Source organism: Limanda limanda, chromosome 10 (assembly GCF_963576545.1).
Source record: "Limanda limanda chromosome 10, fLimLim1.1, whole genome shotgun sequence".
NCBI lineage: Eukaryota > Metazoa > Chordata > Actinopteri > Pleuronectiformes > Pleuronectidae > Limanda > Limanda limanda.
The window spans coordinates 348,372-370,425 of record NC_083645.1 but is presented as its reverse complement, the minus strand read 5'-3'; the positions used below and the strand labels follow the sequence as shown (position 1 = coordinate 370,425).

Here is a 22,054-nt window from a genome sequence, read left to right as displayed (position 1 = left end):
AATATGGAAAAACATATCGTGATAACATTTTTTCCCATATCGCCCAGCCCTAGCCTAATCTAAGGAGTAATTTGCTCCACAGTCTTTTTAGAAAGCTCGTAGCCCTAAGAGCTAGCCTTCTAGCTAGCTAACTTCTTCCAACTGCAGCTAGCCCTTTTTCTCCTTAACACCTACCTTAACATCTTCAATCATCCCCGTGTTGCATCAAATTACCCCAACTACCCCTACCCGCCTTGGCGGGGGTCCAGCTTGCAAAAGTTTGAGAACCCCTGATTTAAGCCAATGAGATTGCTACAGTAATGTTAGAGATTGGAAGAGTGGTTATGCCTGGACAGGCACACATAAAAGGTGATCAAAAAACAGGAAGAGACAATCCCTTTTCCTTTCCTAAATTGTTTGATATTACACTAAATGCACCTTATATTGCACTAACATGCAACCATTTTGTAGTTTGGCTTTTTTTAAGGCAATGCACTTACATGAATCTTGCTGTTCTGGGTTTGTCCCCTCATGTTTGAATGCACTTATTGTAAATTGCTTTGGATAAAAGTGTCACCTATATGATATGTAATGAATGAGATTTTATGGTTTCTTTGTTGATCGACCTACTGTTAAACTAATATTATGAAATCTAAATACATCTAAAAGTTTGGAGTGTTCTGACGTTGTGAATTACTATGTTGTGTTTTTCCTGAAGCAGAAGAGTGTCCTCCCTCCACTCTTCTTCTGACCTGTGCTCACACTTTAACAATTAACACCAACACTAATCAGAACTAATTAGGACCTGAATAGTACTGACGTTTACTTTGTGTTTGTTGATTCGCTTTAGGGTTTATGAGGCATGTATTTAAACAAGTTTGCACTGTGCACTATACGCACGCAGTTCATCTGCTACACACAGCACAAGACGTGCACAGGCATGACATCAGTGTTAAGGTGACTGGAATGATTCAGATGCATGATCTGACATCATCGATAAATAACTAAATACATGTGGTTCAGTTTTTGTGAACGACGGAGATGGAAGCACGTTTTATGGAGGACCATACATGACTTAAGTATAAATAAATAAATGTATGAATAAATACATAAATAAATACATAAATGTTAAAAAAATGTCTTAAATATATTTCCACATTTATTTATTTCCACATTTATTTATTTCCACATTTATTTATTTATCTATTTCTGTGTCTGTATGCTAATGAGAAAGGTGGGCCTAAACTCAATCTCATGCAGGATTGGTCACAGGAGTGTGATGATCCAGTCCTGCTACTTTTGCCTTTCAATGCTGAATGTTGTCCTGTAGCTGTTTGCAGTGTTGAGCCAATTCACATTTAAAATGAACTAGTTCAAGTTAGAAGGTTATTTTTTATTGGGATGATATAGTTGTCAGTAGTGCTGACTGTGAGCGTCACGTCTCGTGTGGTACTGAGCAAAACATGTTGACATGTTCCAACCTTAGTCTCGAGCAGGTTTGGTCAACTGAGTATATATACACACACACACACAGGCCCCGGAGTTACGCTTATGATCAGTACATGAAGTAACTTAGTGTTTGTTTTATTCGCTCCAGAGTTTATGAGGCTGCATTTAAACATCATGAAAAACGCTACTGGACAACAGTCAGCATTGAAAGGCAGAAGTAGTAGGACTGGATCATCACACTCCTGAGACCAATCCTGCATGAGACTGAGGTTAGGCTCGCCTTTCTCATTAGCATACAGACACAGAAATACAGAAATAAATAAATGTGGAAATATATTTAAGACATTTATTTATACATTTCTGTATTTATTTCCTAATTTATTTATGCATTTATTTATTTATACTTAAGTCATGTATCGTCCTCCATACCGTTTATCCAGGAACATAAATATTAATTCAGCAGGTTTTTATAAAGATCAGCTCTAAGTGTGTGATTAGAAAAGATCAGAGGAGCAGAATATCCTGTTGACCAGCAGATGCACACCTCTTGTGTTTACACTGATAAAAGATTTATCATGTGTTAAAAAAAAATTCTTTGTTTCATCGATAATCGTTTTATAATAAAACCGTAGCCCTCTGAATCGGTATCTATTGGTGACGTGCCCAGAGATTCCATTGCTAAGTGTTATGGAAATGAACTGCATAATGCAGTCACTAACATGTGCAATTTAAATGCTGTCTGCATTTGATAAAAGACAAAAGTGAGGGTTTGCCTTGTTTATAATTACTCATGGCACCTCAGCTTCTTTAACTGTGAGGACTAGTGTCCTCAACTATAATCTGTTAGATAAAGATGTTAGAATGACATCCTAACCCTGTATCCTTCTCCCACCCTCCCATTAGCTTTCCATCTTCTGTGATGCTCTGTCTACAATGATGCTTGAGGAATAGATCCTCCAGGCTTCAGGAGGAAGGAGGTGCATGTGCGTGTGTGTGTGTAAAAGCCGGAGGCGTAAGGTAGTACCGATGGGTCCAAGGAGGAAGGCCTCTAAACTCCAGCCTGTTGGGGGCAGCGGTGGACGGGAACTGGTCCAATGTCCCTGTGAGACCAAGGACTACATCAACGAGCTGTCCCATGAAGTCCTCTGTCACATATTTAGGTACACCGTCCTTCAGCTCTACAATTCTGTCATGTACTTTAACATAAATTATATACATGAATAGAACCCTACAATATGTGTTTTCATTGTCTTGCATTTTGCAAGACCATCACCGTGAGTACGATATCAGCTCCATAGGTTGCACTGTAGTTAAGCATGGTGTTTATATCACAGGAAAAACAACAACAGTTTGTAAATATACCCTTTTAATGAAACGTCATGAAAAATCAAGGTACTTAATTATGTTGATGCAAGTCATCTAAAAAGCTGCAACAATGCTCAAATGCACCCAGAGGTTATAGACAGAACATTTTGACAGTATGAACAGTATCACAAAATCTTTGATGAAAATCCCCTCATTATACATGTTTATACAGTACACACACGTAATTTGTACTGTCAGTAAACTGCAAAAGGTTTTCAATCTTTTAAAAATTGTTTTGTTCTGTAGATACCTACCCATGAAGGACATCATGTGTATGGAGAGTCTGTCCAGAAAGCTACGAGAAGCTGTGACGTTGTACCTGCGAGTAGTAAAAGTAGTGGATCTATGTGCTGGTCATTGGTGGGAATATATGCCTTCAGGTAAGACCCCCAAATACAACCAGTGTTACAGCTACTGGAAGTGCTTCAGGTCAGAAAGTGCTTCAGGTCAGAAATATTGTTTTTGAAGTCTGAGGTCAGTCCACAGTAACTCTACTGGGTTAAGGTCTTTGCTATTACTAGATTTATTCTGCTGCTCGATTTCCCTTTTTTTTAAGTCATTCTGTAATAGTTTTACTTCAATGTTTAGGATCTACTGATCTTCAGCTGGTGGACAGAAACCCTGACGTTATTCTGTAGGACACATTCATAAACTTGGGGATTCATTTTCCCATTAATGATGTGAAGCTGTCTAGGCCCCGAGGCACAGGCTGTATAAGCTGTAAATGCTAAAATCAGTTTCACCAGAGATGGAACATACTTTATCCAGTCCATGTTATGTCCAATTGAGCCCATCTGCAAACAGACAAAGGGCTGCATCCAGTTGACACTAGTATGCAAATGTGATGTTATATGTTAATAAGGGCATAGCAGTCATACATTTTTCAACTATTACATACATTGACCATGTTTTTTGACTATACCCTCAGTTTACTACATGGTAGTTAGATAATTAATAGATAATTCAGAGTAGCCCTACACTCCAGTCGGGTCTCATTGACTGGATTCAAGTATTAATGAATACTGACTCCGGTCAGCTTATGTTGATGGAAGTTGAAGTTCACATACTGTTTCAAAACACTAATGTGAATGTTTTAATGTTATTTACAACATGGAGGAGAACAATACAATGATTTGTTTGGTATTAGTTAAAAAATTGTGTTTGTCATGCAGTGTAACTTTGATAAGGATCTGACTTGAGCTGAAGACAAATATAAACATGAACACAAATATGTATAGAGGGTTCACATAAGACTTATACACTTCACTCTGACATTTGCGTTCATGCATGCTCCTTTTCCCGAGAAAATAAGAAGCACTGCAGAGTCCAGTGCATGTCTGAAAGCAGCTATTTAGAGAGTCCAATCATGTTTATTGTGATTTCTGTTCTAGGCTTTACAGACAGCAGCTTTCTTCTTCTTTTGAAGAAGATACCAGATTTGGAGCAGCTATATGGCCTACACCCTCGATACCTGGAGAAGAGAAGAGTTCGAGGCTATGAGGCTTTCAGTATACCAGGAGTCCTGGAGGCACTACAAGCTTGTCCCAATCTGCTGGTTAGTATGTGAGAATAATATACGAAAGATCTGAAAACTTGTAATTGTAGGTCCAATTGCCTAATTATCCCAGTCAGTCACTTGCATTCTTATTCAGCTAAACTTTCAGAAACTCATGTAAACTGCATAAATAGGTAAACCCAATCACTAATGAGAACTGTAAATAGACAAAGCTGAGGTAATAATATATGAAATAAGGGGGTAACAATTCTTACAAAGAACATTATATCCAAAAATAAACTTTAAATCTATATGTATTTTTAACTGCTAGGTATCTACTCCATTATTAAAGGGTATATATGACCTGCTGAAGTATAATTTGGATGTTTGGGAAGAAGTTGAAAAATGTACACCTTTTTTGTATCCATTTACTAGGTACATATCGCTATTTCAATGTAGAGTATAACCATGGAGCTGAGTCAAAATCTAAACCTTCATCACATAATAGGGATGCCACAATACTGAGTGTTACCGGTTTTACATGGTGTTGAGGCACACACTGATTACACAACTTGCCCACTGGCCAGACCATCTGCTTCATTTTGTTATAAGCATTAAACCTATTTTTGTTCATCAGTGGCAGTGCCAACGATCGATTCAAACGTTTAAAATTTTTGAAATATTTCCATTAAGTTAGTCTGATGCTTCAGTTGTGAACTTATAGTGTTTCCTCCGTGCTGCAGGGTGTAGAGTCAAATCAGAGTAAATGAGTCTTATCATGTGATTACAGTTGACCTACAAGAATGATGATGATTTGACGTGCAGGGAGTCAGACAGTTAAAATAGTAGGTAGGTTTTGAAGATCCACCGGCTCACAGACAGACATTTGAAGTGTTTATGAGAGACAGAGCGAGCGAGTGCAGAGCTTAAAACAAATTTTAAGTTAGAGATGTTTAATGTTATAAGAACTGGAGTTTCAATGTCTAGTTTATTAATGGGAAAACGCTGCACACAACTTTAAGTTCACTACAAGACTGAGGCTATAAAGTATTTTTGGCTCAAAACAGCTTAGCACCTGTTGCAATGGAATTTGTACTTGTAGAAAGGAAGTCGTAGTTGTAGGAAATGGTCAAATATTAATCAATAAATTAAAACTCACAGAGGGTTGCCCCAGTCTAGGTAATTAATGGAAAACACTGGAGCTATACAATTAAGCAAACTGATTCCACTGAGAAAACTGCAAGATTTGGTTGAATGAAAAAAAAAAGCTTTTACGTGGAACTTTTAAAATATTATTTGACCTCATGTCAGGGCGTGGAGACATCCCACCTGGAACTTGTGGAAGCCATATGGAACTATATGCCCCAAGTTCACATATTGGGAAAGTTCCGCAACCGCAACGGGGCTTTCCCGATTCCTGATGACAACAAACTGACCATCCCCATAACTGCAAAGATTCAGACTCTACATCTAGTGGGTGAGTAGGACATCATAAAAAATTGACACTTCTACCTCTGACTCCACATTACAGCTGAAATACAAAGGAGTAATTTTATGAGATATGAATGAATGTAAGTAATTTTCATCCTCACAGGCCTGTAGAAAGCTTCTGTTGACTCTGAAGTAGGTTTTCACATTGGTGGAAACATTATTTTGAGTTTGTAAAGGGATTCACAAATACATCTCTCTTTTTTTTAAATGTTTAAAATAGATTTGCATTTTGTAAATACAAAGAGACAAAGTGAAAATAAGAAGTGGTTTTGTAAACATCTATGTAAAGGTTCATAGCAGAAAACGGTAAAGCTGTGAGTGATGCTTAAGTTACAAGTATGAATTTTAACTCTGTTCTTTACCGTGATTTTGAATGGACAGTTATTATTAGTTGCAGCAATTTGGCAGATAGATAGATAGATAGAGTACTTTATTCATCCCCGAAGGGAAATTAAGTTGTCATAGCAGCCGGTATATTTGAATACAATAGAATACAATACAATACAATAAAATAAAAAATATTGAGGTAGAAAGAATAAAAAAACAGAAGCACAAGATAAAATAAAATAGGTAGATAAGGTGCAGCGCCCCCTCCAACATTCTGAGACAAAAAAGCGTTGAGCAAATGTAAAACATAATTTAATTAGATGATAATATTTTACTTGTACAATGCACTTGTTAAATGTAAGTGGCTGTGAGCATTCAATAGAGATCTTTTTCAAATTGTATTTGGTTAATTTCTGTCTAAATACATACACTTCCAGGTGTGGGGCGCCGGCCAGATGAAAGTAAATGTGGGTCCTTAAACCTTTGGCAACCACAGAACCTGAGGCTGCTCTTTAATTGGGTGTTGCAGGTTTTCCATGGGACACACATCTCTGCGCCCAAGACACTCCCCCTTTTATTTACAGCGAATAGGCAATGATTTACGTTACGATTTTTTCAGCATGGCAGCCCCTCCCTCGGAGCTGGTCAGAAACCGAAAGTATATCACACATCATATTGCGATTTCTTTTTATATATCGTGCAGCCCTAATACACACTCCTGAGTCACATTAGGATTTGCCATAATGAAATTTAAGCAAGTTGGATCAGCCTGTGATTACTGTGACCCCTTAATGGGTTGATGACTTTTCTAAGGTAATTTTGTTCTCAACAAATTATATAATGTACATCACTTAAGATTTTCAACTTGAATAATTCATTCATCAAGAGCTGATGTGTGATTTAAGTGTTGCCTTAATTTTTTTGAGCAGTGCATACACACACACACGCACGTTTATGAGCAGATAATATACCTTCGTTGGTTCTCTAAACATCTGGTCTAGACAGATAAACTCCAGACCTGGTAGTAACTCTATGAACTGGTTCTGTACTTTCTACTTTCGTTAATTCTGCGAAATCTCACGAAACAACATGGTTGATTGTATATGGAGCCAGAACAGTCTCAAAAGTAATAAATGCACACAGAAATGAATACATGGGAAAAAAATATCCACAAATGTATTTGGGGATTTATATATATATGTGACTCAAAACACAAATACATTTTCAATGCACACACAAATATGTTTCATTCCATATATAAGTAAAAAAATTCACATGTAAAACAGAAGATTTATAAACATATTTCCGATGCACACACAAATAGAACAAAAATTCACAAATATATGCCTGTAAAAGTATTTGCAATCTTCATCAAATACATATTTGGAGCTTGTAACATTCATAAATAAACTGTTGGACCTGCATTTACAAAGTGCTTTTAATTTGTAAACCTCGCTGCATTTGTGTGTGAGACTTTTGAGACTCCCCTGACGTGACTCTGATCCACAAATGCGTTTTTTCTAAAAGGGGATCGTCTGTAGCCAATCAGATGTCTCACTCCTTTACAGCCAATCATGTGAGTGCTTCCACACGACGTCATTAAAACGCATGCAGGCAGCCTGGAGGTTTTTAGCCCGCCCGCCCATAGACATATAAAGAGTAGACGCTGCTCTTCTTCTTTTCCAAGAATTGGCGGCCGTATTTCTTGCGCCTCAGCAGCGTCTACTCTTTATATGTCTATGGGCGGGCGGGCTAAAAACCTCCAGAGCCATCTGATTGGCTACAGACGATCCCCTCTTAGAAAAAAACGCATTTGTGGATCTTTTTTGTGCATGTATTCATTTCTGTGTGCATGTATTACTTTTGAGACTGTTCTGGCTCCATAATTGTGGGCATGTAGGGGATGGACATATGCATGTTTCCAGGTCAACTATGATTCATAAAGGAAACATTGCCTTCAGATGTGTGTGTGCATGTATTTATTAATCTGACTAAAACAATAGATACAGTTTAGGTTAGGTGTAAAGTAAGTGCAAGTCATCAGGAGTGTTGTGAGATCATACCCAGACATGAGTCTCTCACACGGTGTAAACCAGGGGTGCCCACACTTTATAGGCTTGTAAGCTACTCTTGAAATGACCAGCACGTACCCCCTCTTTTTTCGCGCCAGGATACACACTGAAAAATGATTTTAAACGATATTGATAACATATTTTATGTTATATAAATGATGAAATACGCATCCCATAGTTTGTATTCCCCTTCTGTTTTCCTGAAGATTTAATTTTACCAATCACATTATTAAATGTCCCCCTCTGCCCAGCCACAAGCAGTCATATAGATAAAAAGAGAGAGGGGGGGGGGGGGGGGGGGGGGCTACGTATTCTCCACATAGGTTTGAGTGGAGAATACGTAATTTACCCTCCACACCCGACATAGCAAACAGCGGAAAAGTTCTTGAAGATGGATGACATTAAATTATTAATTGAAGTGGAGAAGTACAGTGAGCTGTATGATACTCAGCACATATGAGACAAAGAAGACACATGTTGTTTTGCAGTTAATGTTGGAGCAACAAGTAAGTATATGCTTGAAAAAAATGATTAAATGCCGTTTTTACTGCAGGCTGATAACAGCAAATGTATGTGATATTATTAGCGCGGCGCTTCAGCGTCCGGTGTGAACAGCCAAGCGCCGGCGCAGTAGGGATTAGCGCTGCGCGGCGCTTCGCCGTCCGGTTTGAACCCAGCGTGACGAGCAGTCACGCTGGGTACGTGCGCCGGAGCGTCCACGTGACTGCCTCCTGTCCAGTTGTGCGATCGACCCACACTGCCTTCGCGATCGACGTATTGGGCACCCCTGGTGTAAACCAACCACTGGTTCTTCTCTGATCCTGAAATAGCGGCGGTGATATTTTATCATCAGCTGTCTGTCGTGGAAACCCTGTATTGCAACTTTTCTTCATTTACCTCCTCTCACGTTTCTCCTCCAGGGTTTCCCCCAGAAAACTTGCTAAGCCTGGTGGTAGGGCCGCTAGAGAAGCCGACCGGCGGCCGACAGACCGTGTTTTTGTTGTTAAAAGTTGAAAGGAATTTTGAAATTATGGAAATTATGTGTTATTGTAGGACATTTATTAACAATATTTATTAACTAGTGCTGTCAAACGATTAAAATATTTAATCGCGATTAATCGCCAAACAGGGCGGTACAAAATAAAATTATAAAGTGCACATTTCAGGTAAACAAGGACTCAGCCTATAGTGCAGTTAAACCATGGCTTAATATTAAAAAAAAATCAAGTTTGCTGTGAACATAGCAGCCAGGCCTCTTATTTCAGAAACAATGAACCATAACAGTTAGGTTACCAATAAAAGGTAAGCCTACTACTTCTTTGCTTTCAGCCAGCTACTCAAACAGACAAGCAACAAGATAACAAACAAACAAAATACACAGGCAAGTGTCGGCCTACTTTGAAATAAATTAAACACAGAACTTTGAAGGGCTATTGAGTCCTCCCCATATTTGTGGAAAATGTATGAAATAAGAAGTACCCTATTTTTAAATAAATAGAAACATATAGCTGCAGCCTTATAGTGTAACAGACTGTGTTTATGTTTATGTTTGGTTTTGACGTATGTTCAGTAAACACTGTGTTGAAGGAGCGTTCTGATGTCTGAGGGTCAGTGAAGGTGTCGGGGTGGGACATGTGACTGTTTGGACCAATAGGATGGGGGGATCGGGGATCAATGAGGAAGTGAAGTGTTGTTTATGTGGCGAGTGACGGAGTAAGAGCGAGAAGTGCACATGTTCGTGTAGAGGATAATAAAAGCTACTAAACTACGAAGAAGTTCCGTGTCCTGTGGAAGCGGGGACGCTACAATAGCTTAAAAATATATAGTTTAGTTGGCGAAATATTAATACAAAAAGCGAGAGCAGGTCAGACTGGATCCGAACACAGATACTGAAGCTGCAGCTGCCGAAGAGGCACAATTTCTTACGGTGTTTCTAAGTTGTTTAAAGTTTTATTAAGGTGTACGGTGACAAGGACGGTTCAATAAACGACCTGAACATCAGTTAAGTCTCATCAATCTTTCGGGGGATCTGCTACACCGTCTTTGGTATCATGTTTCTGGTGCATAACATTTTTTTTTTTTTTTTTAAATAAATGAACAAGCGACGCTTAGCCTGGCGGTGGGGGGAGAAAATCCTGGCGGCCCGCCAGGCCAATAGAGCACTGGAGGAAACCCTGCTCCTCTCTTATCTCTGCTTCACTTTCTGTGTGTCAGTGAGTGGGGGTTGGGACAATTAGCATTTTCATGTTAATGTTGGATTAATGTACCTTTTTATTGAGCTTGACTTTAACACCTGGTTAACACAGATGAGCAGCCCTGAGTGAACTAGTAGGCCCAGCACTGCAAAGTTACCAGATAAGTAGCTTGGTTAGCATCGTAGTTCACGTTCACTGTGAAAGTAATTGGCATGCTTACAGTTTCCTCTTCTCCACTCAGAACACATAGAAACATTTGTGGAGCACAGTGAACACATGTGAAGATAAAGACTGTAAAACTTTAAGAAACAGGTTTACTCACCTAACAAACCAGAGATATTTGCTCCTCTTTGTCTTTTGTTACTGAAGAACAGGCCTTAAACCCGGTGAACTCAAAACTAATAATCAAAGTAAAAGCAACAGGGTCTGTCAGTGCTTGGACCCTAATAATGACAAATAATGACAATAAAAGTTTCATTGTAAAAATCCTCTCCAGCGACTGATAATGACAGAATCAGAGTAAATGTCAAAGAACTGAGTGAACACGATGTAAATAAAGCTCCGGTTAGGATTATCTTTTCAAATCTCTCTAGTCTGACCCGTCTCAGCTGCTGCCTGTCATCATCTGGGAGTCTGTGTGTCAATCGGGCACGCCCCCAAATCTACAGCTTTTTAAACTCTAAAATGTAATTAATCACGATATTATTTTCAGATGGTCAACCAGATTTCTGATAAGGACAGCATCTAGCAAATGAGACCATAATCAGCGGTGGGAATTTTTTCGGACCCAGTAAAAGAGGGAGAAATTGCAGGTTTTTGAATGGCAGTCTATGGAGCCAGAGATTTCTTTGAGCCAGTTTGAGCCAGCCCATGCCGGATCTCCGCAGAATTACACTTTTAAGCACTTCCACATTGTCTTCTTTTGGAGCAGGAAGCTACGTCAATTTTAAATATACAGTCTATGTTTACACAAAGTTTTTTGGTTGGTCCCTAAAATAAGCACAGTCTGCTCTGAATGCTCAGCTGCCGTTTGTGTTGAGTCAAGTTCTTAGGTCTACCGATCAGCTGTAGACACTGCTGTAACAATGGTTTCAGTGATCTCATACAAATCTGGGCCAAACTAGCCACTTGGTGATGAAAGAAGTTTTACAGAAAACAAGGTAGTAATGCAAACTGGTTTTCTGAGGTAAAGAAGGCCTTTGTAATACAGACTTTTTAACATTTTCAAAAAAGCAAAAATTTCTCTCCATCCTTGTTTTTCCATTGAGGGTTGTCGGGGCTAAAGCCTCAACTTTAGTATCTCAGTATACACCCTGGACAGGTTGCCAGTGTATCACGGAACTTGCATACAGAGACAAACAACCATTCATGCTCACATTCACACAAACTTGACAATTTTAAAGTCTCCATTTTACCTAACACCAGTTAGACCCAAAGACATTGGCAGAGCATGCACACTCCAAACAGAAAGGCTTACTGCCAGACCAGGATTTAAACCAGGGAACTTTATTACTGTGAGGTGACTAAACACTACAGGGAAAATTTTGAAGATCATAACATTGGCACTTAATAAAATACACAGCTGAGTATCTGATGTTCTTCAAATTGTGCATGTTTGTTGCAGGTGTTAATGTCCCAGAGATTCCTTGTGTTTCCATGCTGCGCCACCTTTACCTGAAGTGGGTCCGTCTCACCAAACCACAGCCGTTTAAGGATTTTCTGTGTGTGAGCCTCAGAACCTTTGTCATGCGGAATTGTGCAGGGCCAACCAACTCCCTAAAATACGTTCCCTTGGTAACTGGTTTAGCATCAGCCAGGAACCTGGAGCAGCTAGAGCTGGTGAGAGTTCCCTTTCTGGGAGGGCTGATCCAACATGTCGTGGAGGATAGCTGGAGATCAGGTGAGGATAGCGTGAGTTTCTAATCAGCCTGCAGAGTTGGTGTAACCAAAGTAATATAAATTTCAGTGATTGATTGTTTATATCTGGGTTATGATTTTATACCATAGGACTGTTACAAAGATATAGTACTTATTGTGTACCTCATTTTATTCTCCCTCTCTCTTTATGCTTATCTTCCTAATAATCATCTTTCCCTGTCATATGTATTATGAAAATGACAGCAGAATTTGAGTTAATGAATGAAGAGCATTTGATTAACTGTAAAATAAATGGTTTGCTCTCTGTTATGCTTTGTATTTTTATTCCTAGGAGGATTTCGGAACCTCCACACCATCGTGTTTGGAGCCTGTAAGAATGCTCTGGAGGTGGACTTAGGCTACCTCATTATCACTGCTGCTCGCAGGTGCTCATTCAGTTTCTTTATCTAACCGAGAGGACAAAACTTGTTTATATGCAGATCATGTTTTAAAGCAACAGGCAAATTGTTTTATTCGGTATCTCAAGTGCCGATTTTGAGATGTGGTTTCATCACTAATCAGTCTGTAATAAATTGAAATAAAGTATATATTGTACAAAGTAAGAAGTTTAGAGATAATTTTAGTATATAAAATTGTTAAGACACACTTTACCAGTATTGTGTCTAGGAAAAAGACTGTGACCCTCAGGAAACATTGAAATGTAAAAAGCCCTAACCCTAAAATCAGTGTTTAGTTTGTCTGTACCCCTTTTTTACCAAAGTGAACCGGCTGCTAGTGCTGGGCTCAGAGCTGTTTGAACTCTCAAACCTTTTCAGAACCAATTTGCGTTTCCATGGGCTAGAACCTCCTTAGAGCCACCTCATTGCTTCACCATATATGTCACTGTCTACCTATCAGATTTCTCAGCAACATTTTGTGCCGACTACAAGCTAGGGTTGGGTAATATTATCCATCGTCATCATTCGTCGATCGTCAGTTGTCTTTTGAGCTATTGTTTGCTTATATAATAAACCTCAGACGCTGTCTGCAGGGTTGACCACAGATGTAATGGGGCAGAGACTTTAAGCACTGGACATGGCAACATTTAGCTGGGTAATTCAAAAAACTTCAAACTGCAGAAACATAATAATGTCAAAATAAGTAGGAGGTGTAATAAATATATATATATTTATTTGTAATTGCTTCAAGCTAATGAAATGTACAATCCATTAGTGAAAACAAATTACTGATTTATCGAGCACGACCACTTAATTTTTACAGAATGAGGATAGGTAAAACTGAAGGAGGAACAAGACCTGTTGTATGAATGGTCTGGACCAGTCATAATTTCTGTTTGTGCTTCTAAGAAGACTCAAAATACATGACAATTGGTGAAAGCGACAGGTTCTTAATCATGAAGTACATGAGGCATGAGGCCCAATGATTCTTAGTTTCAGGTGATCATACACTAATGTAAACATTATGAATATGAATATTATGTATTTCTGTCAATTTATCAAATAAATTTGGTGAACATTCATGTAATTGAACAGTAAGCCTTTAATGTTTTTGTTATCTTCAGCTAACAGTAGAAAGGTTGTCAGAATTGTGTAATACAAACACTTATCTAAATAATTTTATGTGTTTTAACAGGCTTCATGAGCTGCGTATCCAGCCTTCACTGACTAAAGATGGAGTTTTCTCAGCTCTCAAAATGGCTGAACTAGAGTTTCCGCAGTTTGAGACACTTCATCTTGGATACGTGGATGAGTTCCTGCTTCAGTGTTAGTTCCTCCTCTCAAATATCATTACGAGGCTCTGACAACATTTGGTAGTTTTCTTTTCCCTGTCAAAAATGAAAAATTCTCGCGCCCCTTTGCTTTTGCACTTTTATTAACATTTTTTTATGCATGTCCTACCGGGTTTTCCTGCAGTTTGAATATACCCATGTGCATTTTCCTCGAACATTGTGCTTAAATTTGTGACCAAGTTTTCATACTGATAAACTTTAGCAATGGTAGAAAATCTCAAGAATGCAGTAAAAATGCAACATTTTTAATCTTATGAGTTGAATTTTCAATTGTGCGCAAAAAAGCTTGTATGTGTTTTTAATGCAGGTAAGATGAGTCATTCGGAGCTTGTGAAGTACGGTCTGGCTGATGTCATTGAAAACCCAGGCATCATTACTGATATTGGCATAAAGGTTGTGAACGAGGTGTTCACTAATATTAAATACCTGCTCATCTACAACTGTCCTCACCTGCATAATCCTCACCACTGGATCACAGGTAAAGCACACTCTCATTGCCTTAATATTCATGTACATACGTTTGTATGTTTGTGGTAAACTCAGTTTGATTGTATATAAACGAGGGTTCTGAATATTTTACCTGTTTCTGTGCTCAGATCAGTCCAGATGGAGCCGTCTCGTTGATCTCACCCTTGTTCGCTGTCATGCAATCAAATTGGAATCCTTCTCCCAGTTCATAGAGTTACTACCCAGTCTGGAGTTTATCTGTCTAGACCAGATGTTCAGAGAACCACCGAAGGTATAATCTCTCTGTGTGTGTGTGTGTGTGTGTGTGTGTGTGTGTGTGTGTGTGTGTGTGTGTGTGTGTGTGTGTGTGTGTGTGTGTGTGTGTGTGTGTGTGTGTGTGTGTGTGTGTGTGTGTGTGTGTGTGTGTGTGTGTGTGTGTGTGTCAAAAAATTAAGGGAACACTTAAACCACTACATAATTTGTTGAGAGCAAAATTATGTTGAAAAAAGTCAATAGAAATCATCAACCCATAGAGGGATGGATTCAAAACCACCATAAATGAAGTAAAATATTTAATTACAGGCTGATCTCCAACTTGCGTGAATTTCATCATGGCAACTTCTAATGTGACTCGGGAGTGTGTATTAGGGCAGCACGAGATCTAAAAATCTATCGTCATCATGTGCGATGTACAGTGCATCCGGAAAGTATTCACAGTGCTTCACTTTTTCCACATTTTGTTATGTTAGTCTTATTCCAAAATGGCTTTAATTCATTTTTTTCCATGTTCAAATGTTCAGTGGTTGGAGGAGGGTGTGTGGCAGTCCAAGCCAGGGTGGAGGGGGGAAGTATAGTCAGTGGAGAAGGTGTGTGTAGGGGGTGGGGGCGGCTGCCATCGCTGTGGTGCAGAGTTCAGCAGGGTGACAGCCGCAGGGATGAAGCTGTTCCTGAACCTGCTGGTCCGGGAACGGAGGACCCTGTAACGCCTCCCAGAAGGAAGGAGGGCAAACAGTCTGTGGCTGGGGTGAGAGCAGACATCTCTTCCTCTGGACAGCTTCGATGGTGGAACCGGTGATGCGTTGAGCAGTTTTCACCACCCTCTGCAGTGATTTCCGGTCCGCCACAGTGCAGCTGCCATACCACACTGAGATGCAGTTGGTGAGGATGCTCTCGTGCAGCGGTAGAAATTCACCAGAATCTGAGGAGACAGATGGGACATAAGTATTCACAGCCTTTGCTAAATACTTTTTTGAAGCATATATGGCAGCAATTACAGCCTCAAGTCTTTTTGAGTATGATGCTACAAGCTAGGCACACCTAGCCTGGGTGCCAGACGAACTTATCCCCACCCATAACATTTGAGGTCGGGAAGTTCGGTCTGGAGTCGCTCCGTTGGGGAGAAACTATGCCTGAACAGAAGCTGTTCGGACCAATCATATTGTCAGGGCGAGCTTTATACGATGATGGACAGATGATCAACAGTAACGTAATCAACCACGTCACCAAAGAGCGCTTGGGTTGAATTCGTTTTCAACAAACATGCCTGCCGCTAGAGAGCTGAGATGTGTAGATGCTGCCATTGAGTCTGTTTTAGAAGACATCGACAGCGCATTCATCTTGAAAGAGGAACAGAGAAACGCGATCAAGTCATGGCGATGCAACTCGGTGTGCACGGCGAGGTGGACATTATTTTTTTATCAATAAAACTATTGCATGTTCGCTATGTGGCATGAAGTTTACCTGAACGAGGTGTCCCTGAACGCAGCACAGTGAGGATGTTAGCAGCTGGAGGAAGCATCCAGGAGCAAGCCTCCACTGCTCGGCTTCGTGTCCGCACACGGACCGTCGGTTCAAGGGGAAGGGAACCCGGACAGACCCGGGTCTGGGTAAGGGGTTCCGGGAGTGAGGGCGTGACAACAACCGGAATGAGAGGTCGAGAGCCGTCAAATCAAGCTATCTCTCAGCGGCAAGCTGCTCTCTCAGCGGGGCTCAAGAGTACAGCAGCGCATATTTACAAGTGTAACCATTGAACGGATTCCGTTTAACTGCCACAAGAGTTGTTTATCTTGTAATAAAGATCTCAATGAGGAAACACGCTGTGTTTTGTTTTTTTACTGTGGTATCGAAATTGGCATCAAGAATCGTGTTATTTTACTGGTATTGGCACCAACTACTGAATTTTTGGTATCGTGACACCCATACTTACAAATGGTAAGGGAAAGTCTTGCTTTTTTCCTGGTTTGTTTGAAACACGCCCCATAATCACAGCCCAATGGAGCGGTCTCAGACTCATATTCTGACTAGAATTATGAGTGACTACATCAGGCTAAGGCACACCTATTTTTGGGCAGTTTTGCCCATCCTTCTTTGCAGGATCTCTCAAGCTCCATAAGGTTGAATGGGGAGCGTCGGTGCTTAGAGTCGTTGACCTGTTGGAAGATGAACCTTCGCTCCGGTCTGGGGTCCCGAGCACTCTGGAGCAGGTTTTCATCAAGTATGTCTCTTAACATTGCTGCATTCATCTTTCCCATGATCCTGATTAGTCGCTAGTTCCTGCCACTGAAAAAGATCCCCTCAGCATGATGCTGCCACCACCATGCTTCACTGTAGGGATGTTATTGGCCAGGTGATAAGCGGTGCCTGGTTTCCTCCAGACATGACGCTTGGCATTCCGGCCAAAGAGTTCAATCATTGCTTCATCAGACCAGAAAATGTTGTTTCTCATGGTCTGAGAGTCCTTCAAGTGCCTTTTGGCAAGCTCCAGGCGGGCTGTCATGTGCCTTTTTAGTGAGGAGTGTCTTCCGTCTGCCAACTGTACCATACAGGTCTGATTGGTGGAGTGCTACAGAGATGTTTGTCCCTCTGGAAGGTTCTCCTCTCGTCACAGTGCAACGCTGGAGCTCTGTCACAGTGACCATTGGGTTCTTGGTCACCTCCCTGACTAAGGCTCTTCTCCCCCGATCGCTCAATTTGGCCAGGCAGTCAGCTCTAGGAAGAGGCCTGGTGGTTCCAAACTTCTTCCATTTACGGATGATGGAGGCCACTGTGCTCATTGGGACCCTCAATGATGCAGACAATTTTTTGTACCCTTCCCCAGATGTGTGCCTCGATACAATCCTGTCACGGAGGTCTACAGACAATTCCTTGGACTTCATGGCTTGGTTTGTGCTCTGACATGCACTGTCAACTTTGGGCCTTATATAGACAGGTGGGTGACTTTCCAAATCATGTCCAATCCACTGAATTTACCACAGGTGGACTCCAATCAAGTTGTACAAGCATCTCAAGGGTGATCAGTGGATACAAGATGCACCTGAGCTAAATTTTGAGTGTCATGACAAAAGCTATGAATACTTATGTACATGGGATTTTTTACTAAATTTCAAAAATTTCTTAAAAACTTTGTTCACTTTGGCATTATGGGGTATGTTGTGTAGAATTGAGGAAAAAAATGAGTTTAATCAATTTTGGAATAAGGCTGAAACAACTAAATGTGGAAAAAGTGAAGCGCTGTGAATACTTTCTGGATGCACTGTACGTATCACAAAAGACCGCCTTACTGAGATTATTGGTGTTTCATGTGCCATGCATTCACGCTCTGCATGTCAATTGGATTCTCAGGGGATCTCCTCCCAGACCTGGATCAGGGCATCTGTGAGGTCCTGCACAGTCTGTGGTGGTACTTGGCGGCGACGAATGCAAGGATACATAATGTCCAATAGGTGCTCAATTGGATTTAGGTCAGGGAAACGTGAGGGCCAGTCAATGGCATCAATGCCTTTGTCATCCAGGAACTGCCTACACACTCTAGCCACGTGAGGCCAGGCATTGTCCTGCTCCAGGAGCAACCAAGGGACCACTGCACCAACGTAAGGTTTGACAATTGCTCTGTGAATTTCATCCTGGTACCTAACAGCTGTCAGGGAACCATTGGCTATGACCGGTCTGTGTGACCCTCCGAATATATGCCTCCCCAGACCATCACTGACCCACCAACAAACCGCTCATGCTGGATGATGTCACAAACAGAATAACGTTTACAATGGTATTTCCAGACTCTTTCACGTGTGTATGTGACACGTGAAAGAGTCCTCAGTGCTCAGTCTGAACCTGCTCTCATCTGACAAGAGAATGTTGTGCCAGTGGAGAATGCTAATCGAGGTTCACGGTGCTTGGCTGTGGGCACAGGTCCCTTGAGGGTCGGGTCCTCATGCCGCTCAAGGATTCTGTTTCTGACAATTTGGCCAGATACATGCACACCAGTAGCCTGCTGAAGTTTATTTTCTGGGCTCTGGCAGTGCTGCTCCTGTTCCTCCTTACACAACAGAGAAGATACTGGTCCTACAGCACAGTCCAGCTCACCTCGAGTAGCAACCGGTCTCAGAAAACCTTCTTTTGCGACCACACGTATGGATGTACCATCCCAAAGGAGCTGGACTACCTGTGCTACCTAATTGGGCTGCAGGTACTTCCCCATGCTACCAGTAGTAAATGGTTTGTATTTATTTATTTTCTAGATGACAACTCAATGGCTTTACAGTACAGTTTGCCATTCAGCCATTCACACACACATGCATAAAGTGCATCTTTTAGCAGCACTTTTTTTCTTATGAGGGGCAATTTGAGCTTCAGCATCTTGCCCAAAGACACTTCGGCATGCAGATGGGGAAGACTGGCATCAAACTGCTGACCTTCTGGGTGGAGGACAACCGCTCTACCCGTCAGCCACAGCTGCCCCAGTAGTGGCAAGGACACTAGCACAACACAAAACTAGAGAATAATCAGTCAGGAAGGAAGTACAGAGCAATTGTCTGTGGCCACTACATGCAAAACCATTTCCTTTTTGTTTGTTTTTTTGCTTTTGCCTATCCATTGCAGCTGTTGTCACTTTAATTTCCACCAAAGCAGGTAATATTGATTTGCGATCACTTGTGCTTCCTAAATGGACCGATTTAGGTTTAAGTGACTTGGTGTTACGCTTGACGCTGTGACGCTTAAGTGTTCCCTTCACTTTTGAGCAGTGTATATATGACATTCAAGGCATCAAGACCAACATAATACCAAAACAGCATTTGGATATAAACTAAATACCTAAATATAGAAATGATAAGAAAAGCAAGAGCAAAAGTTACAGTGCATTGTAAACAATTACGTCTTAAGCTTTGATTTAAAATAGCTGAGAGCTGCAGGACACCAGTTTGTTCAACATTTGTGTAACATTAAAACTGAGCACAGCTTCTCCATGTTTAGTTTTGACTCTGAGAACAGAAAGCAGGCTAATCCCAGACGACCTGAAGGGTCTGAATGGTTCCAAATGAAAAAGCAATATGTGTTTTGGCCTAAAATACATTCTTTTCTTTATTAATCCATAGCAGTATATTGGAATCAACTCTTTAACATATAGGTAGCTAGTGTATAGGTCTGTAAACTTGACTGATGTGACTTTCTTAGTTCTCAAGTAGCAGCTTTTTTTGAATCAACAGTCTCATCCATTTTTTAGGGAGACATACAGTGGGTACAGAAAGTATTCAGACCCCTTTAAATTGTTCACTCTTTGTTTCATTGCAGCCATTTGCTAAAATCAAAACAGTTAATTTTATTTCTTATTAATGTACACTCAGCACCCCATCTTGACAGAAAAAAACAGAAATGTAGAAATTTTTGCAAGTTTATTAAAAAAGAAAAACTGATATATCACATGGTCATAAGTATTCAGACCCCTTGCTCGGTATTGAGTAGAAGCACACTTTTGAGCTAGTACAGCTATGAGTCTTCTTGGGAATGATGCAACAAGTTTTTCACACCTGGATTTGGGGATCCTCTGCCATTATTCCTTGCAGCTCCTCTCCAGTTCCGTAAGGTTGGATGGTGAACGTTGGTGGACAGCCATTTTCAGGTCTCTCCAGAGATGCTCAATTGGGTTTAGGTCAGGCTTCTGGCTGGGCCAGTCAAGAATGGTCACAGAGTTGTTCCGAAGCCACTCATTTGTTATTATAGCTGTGTGCTTAGAGTCATTGTCTTGTTGGAAGGTGAACCTTCAGCGTAGTCTGAGGTCCAGAGCACTCTGGAAGAGGTTTTCTTCCAGGATATCTATGTACTGGCCGAATTCATCTTTCCTTCAATTGCAACCAGTTGTCCTGTCCCTGCACCTGAAAAACACCCCCATAGCATGATGCTGCCACCACCATGTTTCACTTTTGGGATTGTATTGGGCAGGTGATGAGCAGTGCCTGGTTTTCTCCACACATACCGCTTAGAATAAACGCCAAAAAGTTCAATCTTGGTCTCATCAGACCATCAGCCCTCCACCATCTGGTGGAGGGCTGATGGTAGTGATGGCAGTGATAGTTGACGTCGTGGAACTTTCTCCCATCTCCCTACTGCATCTCTGGAGCTCAGCCACAGTGATCTTTGGGTTCTTCTTTACCTCTCTCACCAAGGCTCTTCTCCCACGATTGCTCAGTTTGGCTGGACGGCCAGTTCTAGGAAGAGTTCTGGTCGTCCCAAACTTCTTCCATTTAAGGATTATGTAGGCCACTGTGCTCTTAGGAACCTTGAGTGCTGCAGAAATTCTTTTGTAACCTTGGCCAGATCTACGCTTCCCACAATTCTGTGTCTGAGCTCCTTGGGCAGTTCCTTCGAACCTCATGATTCTCATTTGCTCTGACATGCACTGTGAGCTGTAAGGTCTTATATAGACAGGTGTGTGCCTTTCCTAATCAAGTCCAATCAGTTTAATTAAACACAGCTGGACTCCAATGAAGGAGTAGAACCATCTCAAGGAGGATCAGAAGAAATGGACAGCATGTGAGTTAAATATGAGTGTCACAGCAAAGGGTCTGAATACTTATGACTAGAGATGAGCCGGATACTCTGCTTAAACGAGTATCCATTACGGATAAAGCACTTTTGCCGAGCATGAGTATTATACGAGTAATACGAGTCAATATCTGTGCTCGGACTGAATGAAAATCCTCACACAGCGTCACAGCGCTCCTCCCCTTCACACACCGCTCTGCAAACAGCTCTCTGTCTCTCAGTCCCTCAGGTCCGCGGGTCTTTTCCGTTAACGTTTAGGGTTTCTTCAGCTTGAAGTTTGTTTTTATTTCAGTTTTTACTTACTTATTAACCAGTAGAGTTCTGTTAAACGTGGGTTCCTTCAGACGTGGTGCTGGTAGAAAGCGACTCGCGTTGCGTCTCTGCCTGTTGGAGATTTTTTTTTTTTTTTTCACTGCATTGCTCTTGTTCACATGAATGTGATTATACTGTTTGTTTTAATTATCCTCATCCGAAGCAGGAGAGACCCGCGTCTCCTGTCAATCTTGTGATCCGTAGAACACAGTCTCCCCGCCCCCCTCTCTCTCTCTGTCTCTCTCTTACTAACTCATTCACACACACACACACACACACACACACACACACACACACACACACACACACACACACACACACACACACACACCTGGTGTGGAGATAAATTTAAAAAAATCATAAAAATTTCAAAGTTAAAAAAGAAAGTTATGTTGAGTATGAAAACACTTGTTATTACATTTCACTTCATAATTGC

General features: G+C 40.9%; 1 protein-coding gene across 1 annotated transcript in view; it reads left to right on the top strand.

The window, feature by feature from the left end:
- fbxo38 (F-box protein 38) overlaps nt 1–22,054 on the top strand; it is a 59,034-nt gene that overhangs the window by 3,381 nt on the left and 33,599 nt on the right. The window contains exons 2-10 of the mRNA XM_061079579.1: nt 2,332–2,588; nt 3,040–3,173; nt 4,185–4,348; nt 5,600–5,765; nt 11,998–12,273; nt 12,583–12,676; nt 13,884–14,014; nt 14,348–14,518; nt 14,637–14,779. Coding sequence (XP_060935562.1) covers nt 2,410–2,588; nt 3,040–3,173; nt 4,185–4,348; nt 5,600–5,765; nt 11,998–12,273; nt 12,583–12,676; nt 13,884–14,014; nt 14,348–14,518; nt 14,637–14,779 — 1,458 coding nt within the window. The 5' untranslated portion in view covers nt 2,332–2,409. The remainder of the gene's footprint in view (nt 1–2,331; nt 2,589–3,039; nt 3,174–4,184; nt 4,349–5,599; nt 5,766–11,997; nt 12,274–12,582; nt 12,677–13,883; nt 14,015–14,347; nt 14,519–14,636; nt 14,780–22,054) is intronic.